General features: G+C 43.0%; 1 protein-coding gene across 5 annotated transcripts in view; it reads left to right on the top strand.

Annotated features, from left to right (window-relative positions):
• The window catches only part of LOC116943154 (1-phosphatidylinositol 4,5-bisphosphate phosphodiesterase beta-1-like), a 169,565-nt gene that overhangs the window by 23,536 nt on the left and 124,161 nt on the right, over nt 1–21,868 (top strand). For all 5 annotated transcript variants that reach the window (XM_032955743.2, XM_032955744.2, XM_032955745.2 and 2 more), the window contains exon 2: nt 2,320–2,397. In XM_032955743.2, coding sequence (XP_032811634.1) covers nt 2,320–2,397 — 78 coding nt within the window. The remainder of the gene's footprint in view (nt 1–2,319; nt 2,398–21,868) is intronic.

Here is a 21,868-nt window from a genome sequence, read left to right on the forward strand (position 1 = left end):
TTTTTTTTATGTTTTGTTGCGTTTACACCCGAGTCAAGAGCCGCATGGCTCACAGGGTTATACCTAATACATGAAACTGAACAGCGGAAAAAAATGTCTTCCTCCTCCCGGCCTATTCGATGAGTTGTCACAATTTAAAGCTTCACATTTGGATTCATGAATTTAATTAATGTTAACGTTGTGGTGAATGGTAACACCTATAGTGGCTGCCGTACATGAAGGGCCGGATCAAGGCGTGAGGGCTTCAGGGGCTGCAACCCAAGGCCCTCCTCCGCCAGCTGGAGGGCCTCCAGAGATGAAGCGAAAAGTTTTTTTGGTTTTGTGAAAGCTGAATTGTATTTGTTGTTAGCCTTGTAAAACTATTTTTTTTTGGAAAATATTACTGGGGGCCTCACAGTGCCTGTAACCCAGGGGCCTACAAAATCATAATCCGGCCCTGCGTACACAAATGGCAAATAGCATATCGCCTCCGTGATCTGTCCGTTGGTGGATGAATGCCTCCGTAAGCCGTCTCTCAGTCTTGTGATGCAACGATCCACCCAGTACCTGCACATGAGCTGATTACATTGCTCCATATCCGTAGTGGACTTGCTCTCTGTCGTGTGTCCCTCTTTTAGCTGTCACTTCGTTGTTAGTCTTCATCAGCTGCCATCTGTTCCAGTGACACTTGCTGTCCAGGCCCACGTGCTTGTCTTAAGAGTCGATATGACGTTTTGAACTTGTGTGAATGTGCCCAAAGACTCATCATCATCGTCACAATCATCGGTGTTCAGTGCACACGTTTCATCATTTTTGTTTCCACTTTCCTCTCCGTCTTGTGCCAATATGCTCAAGTAGTGCCACATCTTTCTGACACCAATCTCTGACGTCGTCAACAATGCGTGAGGATAATGAAGACAGTTTAAATTCGTCTGCGCTACCTGCTCTGACATGGCCCAGAAACATGGACACGAGCATCCAGGAATTGCACTGAAAGACAGAAAGAGCAACACATGGATGAGGGAACATGAACAACAGAGCGCACATCGAAAAACATTGGTTCTTCTTACGCAGCAGCTTTGATGCCGTGCACGTGAGCTTAAGAATCGATATTAATGAATAAATGCGTTGTTCCACTCTCATACTTTCATTGCTGGATCGTCCCCGTCATCAAAGCGTGTATGTGTCTCTTTGATGGCGCATTGCACCCCTGCACTTTACATGGGCCTCGTATGGAGAGCATTGGGGGTAATTTTTATACTGTGTACCTTGGGCTCTTTTTAGGTTGGCTTCTGGCGAACATGAAACAATCTCCCTCTTTGATTGTCCTTTGTGTTAGGGTACCTCAGGTTTTATGTGCTCCTGGAGCTGTCTTCTGCATCCTAATCTTCCTTTCCAGACCACTTCAAAGGGTGTAATCAATGCCAGCGGTTCTTTGTTTCCATGTTAAACGTCGGAAAGAAACTCACTTCAAAATTTGGACCACCGTTAGTTTTGTTCAAATGTGCTGTTAAAAATAGCATTCAAATCTTTAAGATCATCAAGACTACTTGCAAGTGTGTGTGCATACCTCTCTGTGGGTTCATAAAAAGTACTTTAAGTGAGTTGTGCAATAAAAAGGCAATTATCTCATCAAACCAACATGGTTGAGTGCTTAGTTGCCCATTCATTGTCCAGCAATAACACGTGGTTGACCTAACTCAGGGGCTGATCCTTCTTTAATTTCAGGTCTACAAATCATATATAAAAGTTAAAAGTGCAGCCCTGCAATTGCTATTTCATGCCACTGCTAGTGGAAGGGCTTCCACTAAAGGGAGCTCTAGAGGGTCACTCTGCAGGGTGTTTGGCCTACTCTTCCACACTGGTCAGATATCTTGGAAGAGGTGGGGGCACCCAAACTTTACCCCACCATACATGATCTGCAGATCGACTGACAGTGGTTGCACCTATTTATACTGCTGGGCGCATAGAGGCAGGGAGGGGTGTGGGGGTTAAGAAACTTGCACCTTTGTCTCAACCATCGCACCGGGAGATTGAATCTCTGGATTGCAAGTCCGCCGCACCTCGGCAGCATCCTCGCATTCATATTACAGGGAGGTATGTAATGTCTCTTGCAGCTGGTGACTTGTCAAACAAGGCTGTGTGCGGGATACGGTGTCATTTTGTCATGCACAGCATGCTTGGATTCCCGTTATGTGCTCCTGTTGACACCTTGTTTTGTGTGTTTATTGTCATTTGTTTCTGAGCCGCACGCATTCGTACGGCTGCCGCAATGCCTCGTCAGCTGGAGAGGTCACCGCTTGAATTTGTCTGCTTGTTGTTGTTGTTGTCTCTGTTAAGGACTCCAACACGCTGGTCCCTGTGACGTTGGCGGTGGATGACAATGGACACTTTCTCTACTGGACAGATATGACCAAGGTAGGGCTGTGCACATGTAACCTGCTGACACGCTTAGCTCCAGCCACTGGAGCTGTGCACTTTTAAATATAGATTGAAAACGAATTAATTTAATCTTGATTTGAAGCTTTCGTGACTGCAGGAATCCATGTTCTTTGGTTTATTGGCTAAAGTAACGTAGGTAGAAAATAAAGAAAATCACGACGTTTCAGGCACAACACAAGCGTCCATCATCAGGTGTGTTGTGCCCGAAACGTCGTGATTTATTTTATTTATTACCTACGTGACTTTACCGAAAGTACCACTAGAGTAATAATTTATTAAGTTTGTTGTCCTTCACCCACACCCCAGATTAGCATGATTGGCAACATATGGTGTGGAAGAAGTTCAACAAACATTCTGACGTGCCACAGGCGGTTTCCTTCCCGTGCCCCATATTCTTTGCTTCAGGTCCAACAATTGTAATTCATACAGAATTTGGATGTATATAGCATCTATATATCCATAATAGAGGCTTATTGGTTAGATCGCGTAAATATAAATGTTGTGTTGTTAAACCCGCCACTACCCGATACAGCCAATTAGTAAGGTTTGTCACGTAAACAGAACATGCCAGTTTGTTACGGTGTGTTGGAGAGTAAACCCACAACATATACAATTTGAGTACGACATTTTGCCGATTAATTACAACCAGCATCATCAGCCGACAGCCAGATTAATGTTAAACTGAACATCTCTATATATACTGCATGGATTCTCATAAATATGACTGCATCACTAAATTAATTCATTGATTTAAATCTCAAATTCTGAACACTGCATGCCACTGAGATTTCACTGCAGTTCAAAACGAAAGTTCTCGATTTGTCAGTGTGAGTGGAAGCTAGGCGATGAAAGACCATGCAGGAGCTGCTATTCCCATCCATAGACTCTAAAAGGAAATGCGACTTATAGCATGAGAATGGAATAGCCCCGATGATTGTAGTATAGGACTACAGAGCTTGGGAAATTGTTGGCGTCGGTTCTGGCTGCCTTTCCACCTGTCTGTGGTTGTCTGCACAATCAGTCTCTCTGTCGCTCTGAGAGTGAATTAAAACTGCACGTTGCAAATTCTAAATGAGTATCACCTGCTTTAAGCAATTAACTCAAAACGTGCATCACTAAAACAAAAATATGCCTTCCAAGTAAAATGATAAAATAGGTGATATTTTGGGAAATGGCTCTTCTTCATTACAATGGCTCTTCTTGCGTTAGGGAGAAAGGCCATTGCCTAAAAATGTACATTTCCTTTAAGTGTTATTGACGAATGCGTTGAATTTGTTCATGTGTTATGCTGGTGCATCAATGCCAATGCAGTATCGCCAAAAAACTTGCTTTAGGCAACGCATTCTATATTGTTGTTGATTATAATACATGTATGTGATTGGTTGGGCCATGTTAGACATGTTGTGTCACAGGCACAGCACCCACGTGCAAAGTGATAAACACTGTGGTATTTCTCAGACTGTGCAGCAATGCTGAACGCCGATAATGCTGTTCGAGGTTTTGAATGTTGCACATGTATAGAGAGCATCCTTGCCTATGCACAAGACCATGAGAGATAATGACGGCCTTGGGAGGCCATCATCCAGCAGTGGATATACCATGGATGATGATGGTGATGATGGTGAGACACCAACATAGCTATTACTATACAATTCTGGGTTTGTGCATTTTGAATAGTGGATGAAAAACATCATAAATGGGCTGTGAAGTAGCCATAAGTTGGAGTTTAATGATGGATTCTTGAATCTATCCACGTGGAGCTTTACATAATTATAAGCATGGTTGTGGAGAATACATCTAACAAAATAATAATCAGACAATGTCTCCTTCACATATGCGTCTCCCCACATAAAAACTCAAAGTATTTCTTATATAATCCTACAGGCACACAGCCTTCTGGGAATGCATAATTTCAATACCATTGAATTTAAGATAAGCAAACTCTGGACCAAATTCAACATACTGTATGTCAGCGAGAAACTCTATGTATGTGCGGCTGATGGGCCATGTAAGATATGCTTTTAGTTTTTATGTGGCCAGACAGATATGTTTGAGGAAACATTGTCTGCTTATTTATTTTGTTATGTGGAGCTTTGAATGTTATCGTTTCGTTGGATTTTCTCCAGGTCCTCTGATTCCTTCCCATGTGCCACACACTCACTACAGTATTTGTCTTCTCACGACATCCTAATGCTGGACTGTCCTGACACCCACTATGGCTTTCCTGGCTCAGTTTCGGGCATGCTCATGATTACAGTCTTGCAATATTACTACGTGCGTGTAAACCACACAGGGTGGCCTGCTCAGTTCACCACATCACAATTAGTTTCGCGTGAACATTTTTGAGTGTCCCCTCTTCATGGCTGTGACTTTTCCAGTTTATACCCAGAGGAAAAAATTACACCATGAGGAAATGGCCACACATCTAAAACCTGATCTTCTGACACTCAGCTTCAGCTTTTCCACGTAACTAAGGTACTATTTTTTATTAACTCTAACCAGTATCGTCAGCCATTACCCACGACTGTACCGCTAGACAATGGCCACCCCACATCGTTTCCATCCCTCACAGTCCTGCAGTTCCACATCTCGTCTCGCTCCTGCACACAAGCCGATCCCATCGCTCCATCTCCGCAGCGTTCGTCAATTGAGACGCGGGGTCTCCTCATGGCCGTCAACTCCATCGCAAATCGGGTCCATCGGCCATCATCCATTCCAGCGCAGACCGCATTACATATCTGAACCCCATTCCATCCTGGTCACATTCCCTGTACTCTGTGCTCATGCTCACCGAGCGAATAAAAAAGAAAACGCAACCGCAAATGCAGTTACGTCGACCCTGTGGGGCACCCTTGCAGTTGCAGACGAACGCCGGTAATGAGCTTGCGTGGAAACATTAGGAGTGTGTTGGGGTCAGACGCGAGGGTTGAGGGAGGTGTGGGAGTGCTGGTTGAGAAGGGGAGACATATACATGTTGCTTCGGTGTGAATTGGCGCGACACCAATTAGTACGGCGGTTCACCTTTTACACCTTAAACGAACGCCGATTGTATATACACGACACGCACTGTATAAGATGTAGGCACAATCCGCAGATTAAAATAACTAATATCATACATACGCACACACTCAACGTATATTTGTTTGCCCGATTCCACAGTCACGGGCTTATAAGACGAATGCAACAGGTACAGTGCTGTTGTATATACGTCACAATGATTATTTACAGCCCTTTGGCCACTGCTGGATAAATGCCTCCCCATGCCATGCCAATAAGTAAGCATTGTGTTGACCATACTTAACAGAGCTGTTTACTGCAGGTTGGTAAAGGAAGGAGAGCACAGGACCACAGTTTTGTAATTTCTCACCACTGATGTCTGCCATGGCTGGTAATCATCAGACTCCGATCGTCAGGCTCGCAGTGCGGTGCGGTAATATCACTTTGCCACTGCTCGACCCAAATAATAATCGCCGCTTCAAATAACAAAACAGACCAACCACTGCACCACCGTGCATTCTTTAATTACATTTTAAGTATTTTGACCCTCTTGAGATGAACCTTCTTGGCCAAAACGTTACCAATTTTCGATTCCCTTTCAGGCAAGCTGTTTGTTTTCCGTTTGAGTCACATGATATCACTCAATGTGCATTTTTCTGAAGCACCATTGATGTACCGTGCTCTGTTGGAAGTGACTTATCATGTATAGATTTATAGCAGCCAAATACTCTAAAATCACATTTCTAAATGTGGAGGGAAAAACTGCAGGACCCGGAGAAAAATCCACGTGACCACGGGGAGAACATGCAATCTCAAAATATACAACAGGCGTCAGGGTAGGGATGGAACCCACGACCTCCTGTATATCAGGCGAGGTAGTTAACATTTCTCCACACGCTGGCCAGTCAACTTGGAAGAGGTTGTAGCTACCCACGCTTTACACCACCACATGCGGCACTGCCGATTGACTCACGATGGGGAACCCATTTATACTGCTGGGTGGACAGAAGTGTTTGGGGTGGGATTTAGGAAACTTGCACCATTGTTTCACCTGCCATGCCGGGAGATCGAATCGAACTGGCAACATCTCGGTGACAAGTCCGGTGTGCTCACCATCACAACATCATGGCAGCATCTCCAGCATTAGTATAATATAGCAGTTGGCCAAACATTACATTTCTTGGGAGGAAAAGCATATATATTTAATGATCCAAGTGCATGTATTTTTTTCACTTTTCTGCAAATGGGGTGTAATATAGCCAGCTTTCTTCATGCCAGGAAAGATGAGTATTGGCCGAATGCATAATGACACCATTTGGTTTCCATGGTGATGTGCATGGCTATATTCTCGATTTTAAATTGTAGGAAAGGTCAAACATTTCAGAGTTATGTTTAATTTTGAACTACAGTATATATATGACATATTTTGTGCCTGACAATTATTCACATGTGCTTTTGCCAATGTGCCGTAGTCAAAGTACAGTAATGGACTCTGAGGGTCTTGAATATCATAGTTCTTAACTCATGTGGGAATGTAATACTGTATTTTTGTTTTCACTCGTATGTATCATAATTTCCAACGATTTTCGCCTTCTGAAGTATGTTTAGCTATGCTCAGCATGTTCAAAACATTTGCTGTGTTTTACCATAAAAACGGAGTCATATATCATTTCCAAAGCAGGTCAATTAGATATTTGTCACGCCTTCACTCTGCTACTGTATGTATACATCAACATTATGATAGGACACAAAGTAAATATTATCAAATCTTATATTTTGAAGGATTACGTAACTCGAATGTGTAATTTGTTTCTGAATCTGCAAAATGTACGTTTGTATACATGTTGTGAATTGAAAGTTACTTACTCTTTGGTTCTTTCGGTAAAGTCACGTAGATGAAAAATAAAAATAATAATAATGAAAATAATAAAATGAAAATAACCAAATTAAATCACGAAGTTTCGGGCACAACACAAGCGTCCGTCATCAGGTGGGAAAGCATGGTCTGCTGCTGATGCAGACTGTTTTAAAAGGTGCATCAGTTTGCATCAGCAGCAGATCATGCTTTCCCACCTGATGACGGACGCTTGTGTTGCGCCCGAAACGTCGTGATTTAATGTAGTTATTTTCATTTTATTATTTTCATTATCATTATTTGTATTTTTCATCTACGTGACTTTACCGAAAGAACCAAAGAGTATGGATCCTTGCAGTCACGAAAACTTCAAATCTAGAATTTAAAGTGTATTGCTTACTTCGTTTTGTTTGCTTTGTTGTTAACATATTTGACAAACAAACAAAAAAGTCTCGCGTTAATTTGTTTCAGTTTTGTTTGTGAGCCCTGTCCAAGTCACTTAAATTAACGTTTAAAGTTCAGGGCAACTTCGCGCAATTGTCTTTAATGTAACCTTGAAACCCATGTTCCCCTTGAAAGGACATGATGAGTCACAGTGGGTTCTCAACACTTTAGATCTATGTATGTGTATGCATGATGAAAAGGCAACTTTAAAAAGCTTCAACACGAAAGTTTTGGTGGCTTTCATTACAATTTCCCGAGCCTCACAATGGCCCCCAAGAGACGTGGTTAATCATGCTCTTTAATTGAGCCCCACGTGCAAAATGAAGGGGCTTGCGATGTCAACCGTTGAAAAGTTACGACGGAAACTGGGCTGGAGCAACTCGTTCGTGTGCAATGAATGAGCTTCGACAAAGCTTTGTGGTTGCACGAGGACCCAGGCAGCTGAGCCGGAGCTGGGGTCCCCATGTGGCACAACGGGCTCCACCCCCCCCCCCCGCGTAAGCTAAGAGGTTTGGCCATTTGACGCTGCGAGGTTTGTGGAGAACCAGCGTCACGAGTCGTCATTACACACAAAGATGCATTGTGCATAAGCCAGGGCTGTGTGCAGTCAAATTATTTTTTGGCACAGTGCGACTTAGAAAAATGGGGGGGGGGGGGGGGGTTGGGGGGGGGTTGGGGGGTGAGGAAGCGAGGGCAAAGGTGTGGGCAGGGTAGGAGAGGTGGCGGTGGGGGGGGGGGCTATGGGGGCAGTGGGGTGATGCCGGGGTTGTTTTCAGGCTAAGGTTGTTCAGGGCAAGTGAATGGAAGGCGGGCGGGGGGGGAAGACAAAATCCAATATGACTCATGTGCCGAATTTAATCTCGAAATGCCGGTCGCGTTTCTTTTCAAAATTTCACGATGTCAATCGGCGATATTAAAACTTACTTAGCCAAATCGGCTCGCCAAATTGGAATGTTTTAAGCTGAGATTTCATCACCTTATTTTTTGCCCGCATTGAGCAAACCTGGATTTTCCTATGCGCCTTGCTAGGAAATTGCAAGCGTAATGGAACAAGCTTTTTCACGGCGCCACACGATGCATAGCTGTGGCGCACAAATACACGCGCTCGTAATGGCAAGCGGCTGGCAACGGCTCACTTGGCTTGCTCGCAAGAAGCGCTTTTACGGCACCTTTGTTCACGAGGGGAGAAGTGAGCGGCGGGGATTAGGAGCAGATTTATCAACCGCGCTGAGCCATTGCTGGAAACTGCTCGGATGTTTTGAGGTGCAGCTTTTATCGGGCTCCGTTAGAAATGTGCGGAAGCACAATCTTCCATTTGGTCAGGTTGATTGAATATTAATGGTGTAGTGGCCCTTGCCTGTCCAGTCCCTTGAATCCTGTGGCCCCGATGTTTGGACGTTCAGCGGTTGGGAGTTTCAGTTTTCAGTTTTATTTATTTTGGTATAGCCCTGTGAGCCATTCGGCTCTTGAATCGGGTGCAACCACAACAAACAAACAAAAACAAAAACACGAACAAGAGGCACCTCCCGTCAGAGGGCCGACCCACCACGCACGGCCACCGCTAAACAAACACAAGCTGGATGCTCGAACACCCACGTGAGGATTCTGGAGCGTAGATTTGACTCAGACCGCCGAAGAGTGAGTCGGTACGCGGCACCAGGTGATTTAGCGCCACCCAACTCACGGTATTGCCCTCCAAGGTGTGAACGTCGGGCAAATTTTGCGTCGCTTGTTGTATTTAAGCATAATAAATGGTTCTGGCAGCCCTATACAACTTTAATGAAGACGTACAACAAAAATCGTCAATATATTTCTATACAATGCATGTCTATATACTTCTCTTAGTCTCCATCATCATCATCAGCTGTTGCCTGTATCAACCACTAAACAAAAGTCTCCCCCCTGTCGCCATCCTTGATGGTCCCGTAAAACCAAAGTTCAACTCTCCATCTCCAAGGCGGTTGTCTTGTTGGTACATTCTCACTTTAGGCTGCCATTATGTTACTTCTCTCATCCATTGAATATCATCCTTTCTAGTGACATATCCTGCCCAAACCCATTTACTTTACCCAACGATTGATATTATTTCTGTCATTTGCATTAGTTTATTTTTTCCTGTCTCTAAGTACGATTCTATGCAAAGCTTCTTTGCACACTTTTCAGATTTGTTTTCCATTTCCTTAGTGTTTACGAAATGTAACTGAATGTTCCGTCTTCTACAATTGTATTGTGTTCCTTAAACGTTTTACTTCATGGTGTAATTGTGTAAAGAATGAGTTATATTTTCACGGGAATTGTGTGCCAGCTGTTTGCGTCACCGTTGTAGCCAAAAACTTACCATGATCTTGCATTCTTCGCAATTTCTCAATATCAATTTTTGTTTTTACTTAACAGTAACATGAACAAAGGTTAGATGCAGGTAATGCATAGTAGGGCAAGTGTATAGAAATTCGGAACAAAGTTCTGGATACATTTTGATTTAAAGCTTTCGTGACTGCAGGGATTCATATTCCTGGTTCTTTCAGTAAAGTCACCGAGAAGGGAAACAATAGAATTTTTATTGTTTTATATTTGTATTATTTTATTGTTTCCCTTCTACGTGACTTTACCGAAAGAACCAAGAATATAAAGTTCTGGATAGTTTATTATTTTTTCAAACTACACTTGACTTGTTTTTGTTTTTATTCAGATTTATTTGAGAGACAAAGGTTCCATTTCTCTTTAAACATAATCTAAACAGGCAGGATAGAATTGTGGTGGCTGCTTGTGTTTTAGAAACATTGGTAATCCCTGAATAACAATGCGCTCTGATCGTGCACAAGTAATGTTTAAAAAAGAATTCAATGAAGAATCAAGGCGAGTACAGGAAAGTGCAATATTTCAAGCACGTGACCGTGATTCATGATGATGATGGTGATGCAGGGAACACACAAAGATGCGATGGGAAGAGGAAGACCACATTCTGACTCGATGTCGAACATCGAACGCTGACAGGGGATGTAACCTGTCTCGGTTGAAAGGCGCAGCGATGGGCAGAGTAGCAGTGGAGAGAGCACTGCAAGGATATGTTGGTGAAGGAAATGGACAGGCCTCCAGTGGCTCAAAAGACCAAGGGATGAGGAGAGTAAGACTATCCAAGGAGCTACACTCTTGTTTACATTTTTCAGATTGTCCAAAAAAAAAACGATTTATGTAAAGCAACGATCATCGGCCACTGCTCATCCAGTCGTGGCTGGTGTTGGAACAATGATCATTCCAAATATAGACTGACCGAGTCTGAAGTCTCTTTTTGAGGAAGGCCCTGCGTTGGTTTGTTTGGAATGTGGGAGGAAACCACAGCTACTAAATGGGCATCTCCTGGCTATTGATTATCCTGAAGCCTACAACACCTGGCAAGCCCTTGTGGTCACCCATCCATGTACCAACCACGCTCAGAGCCTGAATACCTGTGAGAACTGACATTAGCATATTTATTGTGGTATGGTGATAAGAGTTGGCACGAGTCTTATATGTCCTGAAGTGGTTGTATTTTGCAAAGCAAATGGTAAAAAGGCTGTAAAGTATCTCGAGAGTGGTTTAGCAGAGTAGCCACGTCCGTTGTATATCTTGAAGCATCCACTGTGTTAAGCTCACAGATGGAGTGGTTTTTTTCTTTGTTTTAAATTAAAGTCTTTATTTGACAGTCTTTTTGTCTTATTGCATGGTATTGAGTGACCGGGAGCTTTAATTGATACACACACGGGTGTGTTAATCCTCATCACCACAGCCCTGCATCCACCAATTCAGAACAATCCTGATCCCTTTGCTCACACACACACACGGCTTTGGCATCTGACTGCACTCCTGCTACACCAGAGCACTGGAATATAAATAAACCTGCATATTAATGCAGAATGTGGCACTTATGCAGTACATACAGTGGTATGCTTTGTATTAATTTATTCTCTATTCTTTAGTCAACATTTTACAATATATAACACGGCACAGCGTCTCTCCCCCTCGGATGCCTTTCCATCAGTAACAAAAGGTCAATGTGCAACCCTGAAATGTCTTGCTCACTCCACTGATGGTTAAGCTCCTTTCTCGTGAAGGAGCTTAAACCGTCGCGCGAACTCCGGTCATCCTCACGGCGGATTCTGGCCAACCATCGAGAAAATACGGTGGTCACTGCATCGCACACTTTCAGATGCGCTTCTGCGGCCGTCTGGAACGCTCTTCCTTCTGATATTAGGAAGCCACTGGAGCTATGCACTTTTAAATCATCTAGGTTGAAAACTAATTTATTTAGAACTACTTTTTGTGTTTAGTTTGTTGTCCTTCCCCTGCACCACGGTTGGCTACGTACGGTGCAAAAGAAGTTGAAAATAATGCATGCATTGACGGAAAAGTCTCGACTAGAGGGAGCGCTGTAGAGCCCATGAAGCCTCCTCTCGAAGGTATGTTGGCCTACTTTTTCATGGTGACCAGATATCTTGGGAGAAGGTGGAGTGCCCACACTTCATCCCACCACGCATACCTCAATGTGGTGAGCCCCTTTACACTGCTGGGTAGACAGAGCCGGAGGGGTTTTCACTTCAGCTTGCCTCATTGTTTTAACTGCCACGCTGAGAGATTCAACCGGCGACCTCTGCATTGCAAGTTCCCATTGTGCTCATCATGATACCACGTGAGCATTTGTCATCTGCACCCACGCGTGTGTGTAGCGTAAGCTATTTTCAAGATTGCATAATGTATATGCACGCACCTTTTACATATATATCCTGTGCTTATTCGCATGTAGAACGCATATACCGTATATGGCACATTCTACAATGTTTATAGTACAATACAGTATGGCCGGATTATGCATACGTGCAAACAAATAACAAAGGTAAAGTAATGAGTTAATCTACTATTGTTTTAATACAGAGCAGAGCTTAACACTTGAGGCAGTAAATGCATTTGCTGGAATAACAATACATCCCTCTGTGGGGTGTCGGTGGGAAGGCACTGAAAATGATTGTGGAATTCAATGCCCCCTCAAATGTTTGCCGTGGTGAAGTACCTCCCTCCCTTGCAAGTGTGCACCTTTGACACTGGCATTCTTCATTGAGAATGTGCAGTTATCGGTATTATATACGTGTGGGTAATCAACAGTGGCCCGAACACTTAGATGAATCATCCCCATAAATTCCATATTTCCACTTATTTATATCAGGGCTCACAAACAAAGCGGACAGAAGGACGGTAGGTTTTGCAAGTGCACATTTGTGAGGTCGTGTGGGTTTAAGGGAAATGAATTTAAATTAACTGGTGTAGGTTTATTCCGTGCTTGCACCCGTAATCGCAAATATCAAAATGCATATTGGGGATTTCCGTGCTCAAGGAAATTGCTCGGTGAAATTTACCGGTGGATGTTTTGATATTTACAAAGATGTTCAGCACAAACGTTGATGCTGTAGTCGACCTGATGTAGTGTTTTAAGGTGCAATTTGCCCGTTGGATTTTGGCAAGATCCAGGTTGATTTCCTTATATTATCATGGGATCTGATTTGAGTGAATGTTTTGAGTTAAAAAAAAGCCGCTTTGCCATTTAAACACGTTGATTATTTTCTTTTTAGGACCATATTAAATACCGGCTTGTGGGCCTGTATCACGTGTGAATAGATTGTGTGCATAAGGAAATTGCACTCATCGTTGCAAAGAGCACAAATTGTGGATAGCAAGCCAGCAACACCCCCCCCCCCCCCAAAAAAAAAAAACGTGAACTGTATGTTACATAACATATAAAACTGAAAATTTCTAAACACTCATTAACATTTGTTGGCAAAGTACACGAGAGAGAGGCATGACCGTGAAAGCGTTTTACTGTAGATGCGTACCTTATTTTCATGTGACATGAATGTGGTTAAATCAGGTCTAGCCTTTTTTTTCTTTACGTAGCTCCGACCTGGATTCAATTACTAATTGCTAAAGAAGTGTTCTCTTTACGCTCCCATGACGCTGACATGCCAGCGTTTATGTCGAGTAAAGTCCCTGGGCGGGTGATTTACATCTACCGTTTGTTGCCATTTCATTTTGTGACTGTAGGCTGGCTGTGTAAACATTTCTAACGTTCAAGAAATCCCTGAGAATGCCAAAACGCAAAAATTTTAATTGAATTTTGGAAGTACCGTAATGGCGAATTGGATAGTGTGAGCGTGTTTTGGTACCGGGTCTGCCAACAGTGCGGCTGGGTGTGTGCCGTGGTGAACACATCGGACCATCTGTAGCTGATCTGCGATTGAGTAATTGAGGTTTTGCGACATAAAGGCCCTTTTGTCGTTACATGAGACTGCCCGCAGGGAGCGCGGGCTGGTACAAAAGTGCCTCCTTTTCTCCCATTTTCATTCTGACAATGTCTCATTTTCTTTCCCAGTGAGAGGGCACGGTCAGCCAATTGGGCACAGAATGGGGCATGTCATGCTTATTGTGTGGTCTGTTTACCCAGCAGTCGGCTTCTTCTTGTATGTGCTTGGTTGAGTCTGAAAAGATGTTCTGAATTCATACGGCATACTACAAGTGATCTATGTGTAAAAAAAAACCCACTACAGTCTTACTTTTTTTGGCCGTTCATAAAAAAAGAATAAAATTATTTCCAATGCGCGCATATTTGTGAAATGAAAGGTAACTGACCAAATCGCAATTCTGGGAAAACAGAAAGTAACCGTTACAAAGCTATTTTCTAACGTATCGTATAAAAATACACTGGAAATGAACTCATTGCTAAGATGTAAAGGTGAGAAATATAAAACATGCATGGTGTTTAAAAACCAAGTGCTGCTCGATACATGCTGTGGTGCTGCGATTGATTTAATGTGGCGTGTCTTAATTTTCAACATAACAATAATACAGCCATGTCCTTTGTTTACAATTGAAAGCCTCACTGACTCTCCAGACCCTTTAAAGATGGTCCTGCTTGTGAATTTGGTCAATTTCCTTGCTGTAATGAGTAGTTTTGCATGTTGAAGAAAACTAGCAAACCAAGAGAAAACCCACACATGACGGAATAACACTCAGAGCTGCCCACATGATGGATTCAATGATCCTTTGCTCCACGGCCATCTCCTGGCTACCTCGCAGCCCAAGCCAACCATGCAGTCTACCGTCGTAGTACTAACCAGGCTCAACAATGCTTAGCTTCTGAGATCGAATGAGATCGGGCACATTCATTTGTGATTTGGTCGCAGGCAAAGTATGGCTTGCGCACGAAGCGTGGGGTAAATGATGAGTTCGTGCAGCGGACAGCACTGTGACCCTATACGAGGCTTCCCGCTCGCCACTGATGTGATGACGGGGGGAGACACCGGCGAAAAGCTGCGATGCACGCCTTGTGTTATTCATGATGTGGGAAATTGTGTTACAATCCGGCCTTTTGTGTGGACCTCAATCGCCAACATTTTGAAATGGCAAGTTGTGTTTCGCAAATCAATATTGTATTCTCTGCAGCACAGAAAAAGTCGTCTTGCAGAAAATTGAAAAATGTAACTCTACGAGCGGTTTTATTACAATTGTGTTGTTGTTGAGTTTGTGCAATTGAAGAAGGCAATCCGTTGAATGTAACGTGTCATGAATCCTCATTTCAAGTGTGCTTCATAAGAGCTAACAAAGGCAAGATTAAAATGACTGCTAACAATGCAGTGGATAAATAAAGCTTCTCATTATAATCGCATGCCATTGAATGCTCTACATTTGTCCGCACTTAGGCAGGGAATATTATGGTCAAAAGTGGTCAACACCAGCCAACAGAGAGTCTGAATGGGCGGCCAAATGAGAGATGGAGTTTTCAATTTACATGAATCATACTTTGTCCGGACGACGACAGATGATAACCATGATGTACAGAAGTTTATTTAAATTAAACTAAATTAAACTATTTTTTATTTTACCATATAAGGCCCACTGAACTATGTAGCTCTTTTCAGAAGCGACCTGGCCACAAATGATAGCTCAACACAATAGCTTATCATGTGTAAATGTATAGTAGCCAAATACTCTAAACGCGTGTTTCTAAATGTGGAGGGAAAACCAGAGGACCCGGAGAGAAATCGATGTGACATCGGGGAGAACACGCTAACTCCAAATATACAGCAGCAGGCGTCAGGGTTAGCAACGAACCCACGACCTCCTTCATACCAGGTGAGGTAGTTAACATCTCACCACTGCGAGATGTTTGACTAAATGCCCTTTTAGAGAGGCTGCCTAAACTCTACTAAAGGCCCCTTCCACCAACAGTGTCATGAGAAAGCAATTTCGGGGCTTGAACCTTTACCTGCGCTGTGTAATATCTCCATTCTGAGACGTGTCATGTGCCCGTCTGAGTCATTTTGTCATTTGCAGCGTTTAACTTGTAGTACTTTTCATCGGAGTCGATTTCGGCTCGTTGTGACCAGAATGAACCTGCGCTATTAATGATGAGCTGTGCACGACCTTCTGATATTTCTCCGAGGTCAAAAAATTCAACACAATTCTCCAACTGCTAATCTTACAGTAATAGGTTTTTACCCTTTTGTCTGGCACCAAAACTGACACCTTTATACAAGGGATCATGTTTGCAATAACCACAACACAAGCAGTCAAAATGCAAACAAAAAGAGACAACTCTGATAATGATATGCACTGTCCTTGAATTTGATTGGTCCACACCCGAGACGGCTTTTCTTAGAGCCTAGTCTCCACTGGTGTTGGACCAGAAGACGCCAAAAGGCGTCTTTTTGCGCCAGATAAAAGGGTAAAAACCTATTACTATATCTTGCTACTGGCAAAGGAGGTCTCATAGTGCTAATCTTATTTTATATTCCTCATCCACTGTTTTCTAAGTTTTGAATGTGTGGTCATTTTGTTACATTTTGTTAAATGAACACACATTCTGGATGATTTTAATGTGTTCATTTTGTTAAATGTGTTCATTTTGTTAAATGTGTTCATTTTGTTAAATTAACAAACATTCTGCATGATTTGAAAGTGTGTTAATTTAGTTAAATGAACACACATTCTGGATGATTTGAATGTGTGTTCATATTGTTAAATGTGTTAATTTAGTTAAATGAACACACATTCTGCATGATTTGAATGTGTGTTAATTTTGTTAAATGAACACACATTCTAGATGATTTGAATGTGTGTTAATTATGTTAAATGAACACACATTCTGGATGATTTGAATGTGTGTTAATGTTGTTAAATGAACACACATTCTGGATGATTTGTACCGAAACGAACAAGGCTTCATGTTATTCACGTAGTAATGCACTTTATTGACTGGTACAGGGCATGCACTAATACTATATACAACCATTAACGATTGTCCTGACATTCTCATCAGCACGAGGTTCACACTATTAATCACGACTTCTCATGGCCATTATCATTTCTGTCACCGTGAAGTGTGACAGTACATCATACATGGAGTATGATTACGTTAATGCAGCTGGAGCAGTTTATAACCAAATACTTACTAATTAGCGCTTGGCAGATCAATTTGCATTTCATTATCGTCATCTGAAACATCATTGTTGTCATCGTGAATTTCATTACTTTCGTTTGCATCATCAGTGCCACAATCGTAATTAAAGCTGTGGCATTTGATCATCCCAATGAATGAATGTCGTTTTATATATACAGATATTTCATTACTGCCACGGTCATTGGCATCATCGCCGAGACTTCGATTCCATTCATTGCCTTAAACGAGGGAGAGTCTAATGAATAAATATGAATGCAATTACGGTAATGTGACCAGAGATATAAAATTAAATCTCACTAAAACCTTCATCCTCCTCCCCATCCATTTCGTCCGTCCAAACACGAATGAAGGATACGTTAAATACACGAGTTTGCATGAATGCATTCAATAACAATATCAATTGGATACCGTATGCATTAAGCCTTCCACCTTACAGTACTTTAATCTGGAACTCGGGATAGTTAAATTGAGTGAAATACGTGATTTATCTTCTTTTGTTATAGCGTGGTGTCTTTTCCTGGCCAGCTGTTTCAAAATCCCACCTGCTCATACCCTTCCTTGTTCATCTCGCATCCCCACTTGCGTTCCCTTCCTCCTCCCCCTGTCCCCCGGATCCCTGTTTGCTCACAGTTTCAACTCCGTGCTGGGCGAACGAGCCAGAGTGCACAGTTGTGAGACGATCTGCTCTGAGGATGAGCGTCAGCTCTGCAGACACAAGAGGGATCTGAGTTTAATATCTCACGACGCCTTACAGTATTCCTTTTTGCGAGAGAGACGCAGGCTGACTCGATCGGTTCACACTTGCCTATTCGCTAAGCACAAGAAGAAAACAAGCCGGTGTGCAATTACAAGATATTTCACGGCAACTGCTGTTTTTCCTTGTGCAGAGCATGGTTACGTGAAAAATTCAGAGCCTCCAGCGGGACCGATCTTTAATCAAATCGGCAACTGCTAATCTCATCGCCCGCAGACGTCCCTTGTCAGCGCCGCTCATCGTGCTCGCAGGAGACAATTTTCTCTCTCTCGCGACTCCTTTAAAATGGTCTCCTGAGTCTGCAACCCGCATCGTCTGTTGTGGATCGGTGCGAGCTCCACGTCAGTGTAATCCAGCGCAGCGGCCGCCCTTTCCCATAATTTGCAGCAGTTCCTGAACTAAACATCCCACCTCGTGCACCGGCAATCGGACGTAACGTTGCACATTTGCACGGCATCTGCATCTGTTTATTCATTCGGTGAATTCTTCACGACATTGAAGCCATTGTTCACGCAGTGAAAACTTCACCACAGGTTTAGGTGGAATTGGGGCTGAGAGAATCGGGGGTCGGGAGATCGTTTGTGCCCACTTCGTTGTGGACGCGCTGCAGGAAGGGATGATGGCCGGTCGTCGAGACTCAAGCGGAGGGGAACGTTCACCGTGGAGGTGGAGCGATGCGGTCGGCTCGCGTGCAGGAGCTCGACGGATCATTGCATCGCGTGACCATGAGAGATGGCAACGGCTTGGGGAGGTTTTCCATCCAGCAGTGGGTAGATAATGGCCGATGGTGATTACAGTGACTCTGGACGGGCTGTAGGAATGGGCACTTCTTGTGCTGCTTGTGTATCCGGATGTTGGTTATTCTGAGCGAGCACAGCTGAGCTATAATTTGCAGCACTTCCTTTTGAGTGGCAGGGGCGTCACAGTGCCCCATCAAGACAGCCGCCAATTCGTGTGGCACACGCAGGAAACCGCCAAACTGCCGAATGAAAACCCACAAGCTGGAACATTTTTAAATGTTCCCAAGCTGACTGTTTATTTGTTTTTATCTGCGTGCAGATATGAATTATCAACGCTGTTCATTATCTCTGCACAGCATCTGCACAGAAATTGTTTAGCAGATTTTATTTATTGTATTTATTGCCAAGACTTCCGACAGCGCCGCCGGTAATGATGATGCCATTCTGAAGTTAGTAAATTACCACTGCGGGTGGATGTTCCTAGCAGAGCACAATGAATTCCGAAATAATTATCATGGCTGAACGGCAGTGGATAACCCATGGTTTTCCAAACTCCAATCATCATTACCCACCATGCCACGTTTATCAGTTTACTCCCCACGCTGCACGTGCCCGATGATTCTCAAACACATCCCATATGACGCACTAAGCGATGATCGCCGTCTGCGTCATGTGGAATACGTGTACACGCACATGTGCAATGGGTGTACACACACGCACACCGAGATCTCATTCTTATTGTGAATCGCTCTCTTAATGCAGACATTGTGAATTGCTTAGCACATCACGTGGGATATGGTTAACGATTATAGGGCGTGTGCAGCGTATATTTGTATATGAATGCAGAATAAATTGTTGAATGCGGAAAGACGTAGTGTGGTGGGTCCCGAGGACTGGAATTTGGGAAACTCTAGGGTAACCCCATGCATTGTTTGTGTAAGCTTTGTGAAATTCAAATGTAAACACAGATTGGGTGTCCATTATTCTTTGCATTTAATAGTTTATTTGACTTCAACATTACACATTTTTTTTCATAAACTGGGAAACTGATTGAATGGGCATGTAGAGCACAATTTAAAACTTTGTGTGCACGACGTAAATAATATTGACGAGCATGCACAATTAAATGAGGTCTCCACAGGCCCACTGCACAGCAGCAAGTTGTTTACATAAAATATTTATGTGTTGCCGCGAGTGTAATATTAAGAGTTTATTGCCGTGTTGGATTTGAATGTATAGGTTGTTGAGCAACTTTAATTAGCATTATTTTGACCGGACGTGAGCAACCGACAAATCTCTGAGACTTAGAATAATTGAATCTAAACACCTGCATTATGCATGTTCTATAACCAACCGATTTTGGTAAACATATATATGTAAATAGTTATGATATTACAAAACAGGAGGGGAACTCGTCCGAGAAAATTATCCCCGTGGAGAGGGAGCGATGAAAATCAGCTCGTGTACAGGAGCCTAACGGATTGTTACATCGCGCAACCGTGAGAGGCGGCTTGGGGGGGTCTTCATCCAGCAGCGGATAGTCCATGGCTGCTGATTAATTGTATCGTGTTCATTCTGAAATAAATATATTTTTCGTAAGCAATAGGAAAGAGTAGAATTTGTTATCCTTAAATTAATCTGTAAATTAACCGTTTCCTCCAAAGAAACACCCCCAAGTACATAGTAGATTAAACTACAATAATTAATACGGTATCTATAACCGTTTCAATTCTGAAAATAAGTAAACAGTGATAACATAATATTATTACAATTTAAAAAAACCTAACATATTTAAAACATTGAAACATATAACCCGTGCACACACACACACAAAGTGATCGTATCTATTCGGTTGTAACAACCTCTGCACCGGTCTTCTGTCAAGTCTCGGGTTCACTTCGAGCTTTAAGGCAACGGTGTTTTTAAGATCCTCGGTGGTCTTGTCTCCTGCCTCCAGCTCTCCCCTCTCATCTGACTCTCCGCGCCGGCGCATTGCCTCCACTCCCGCAAGAGAGGCCTCCTTTCCTGGCTTACGGCTCTTGTGGCCGCAGTTCCACTTGAGCTCGCTGACGGTTGAGATTCTGCCCTCGTTCAAGTCAAAACTTAGACCTTATTCTGGTTTTCATGCGAATGTTGCAAAAATGTTTTCTTTAATATATATACAAAACATTTTTCGTGTCCGTTTCCCCTGTCTATACCCCATTTTCTTAATGCATTTCGATCCCTGTGAAATATTCAGGAGGTGTGGTTGCATTTAGACGCTATAGAAATGTAAAATGTATTGTATTTTATAGTTATAATATAGGAATCTGAATGAAGCCCAATTCGGATTGATGTCTGTTATTCAAAACGCGCCTTATTTTAGTTATTTCATTGTCACAGTCATTTGATTTAAAAAAAACACCACACACACACGGTAATTGCACAGCCAATTTGTGGGAGCTGCCGAGTTAAGTTTAAGAGCGAGTGGCGGGCGATTGAAATGCATCTGACGAGGCTCTGAAGAAGGAGTGTGTTGCTGAAGGCACAGTTTGATTGGGGCCACAAACCCCCAGGATATGGCCCCAGCTGGCCAGAGTGGATCTGTATTCGTTGGGTGCCGGGTGATGACATTTTCGCACCGTGTGGCATTCACATCATAATTGGCTTTTTTTTGGTTTTGTGGTACAGCGGCCGACAAAACTGGCCACGAATGTGGACCAGCATCTCATTGTGCAGGTTCGTTTTATTTTTAAAGCATTGGACTTGAGAGTTTGCATGCCTAAACAAATAATACTGGATAACATGAGTCTGGAAAGCCATAGGATGATGGACTAAATATATGGTATTCATATGTGCAGACTCACGGCACAGGTCTGCTTATAATAATGAGTTTGTACAAGACATTTATTTATTTTCATTAAACAGGGCCCCATCGTTTTCTCGAGTTTCCTCACCCACAACATCTGCCAGCCCAGCAACATTTGTATGACTATGCTGGCGAGAACCAGAAGGTCGAAGCCGGTCCAGAGTTTGCTCGCTTAAATGCTGCTGGATAATATTGATAATGGAAAGCCAATAAGCTGATGGATTTTCATTTATATGTGTAGATAGACAACGGAGGTCTGCTCATGTAACCCTCATCCAAGCGGTATATTTGTTTTCTAAAGCATTGCGCTGCCCTGTGCTGTAAG

This window comes from Petromyzon marinus, chromosome 17 (genome assembly GCF_048934315.1).
Source record: "Petromyzon marinus isolate PM22_M1 ecotype Great Lakes invasive population chromosome 17, UKy_Petmar_22M1.pri1.0, whole genome shotgun sequence".
NCBI classification, from domain to species: domain Eukaryota; kingdom Metazoa; phylum Chordata; class Hyperoartia; order Petromyzontiformes; family Petromyzontidae; genus Petromyzon; species Petromyzon marinus.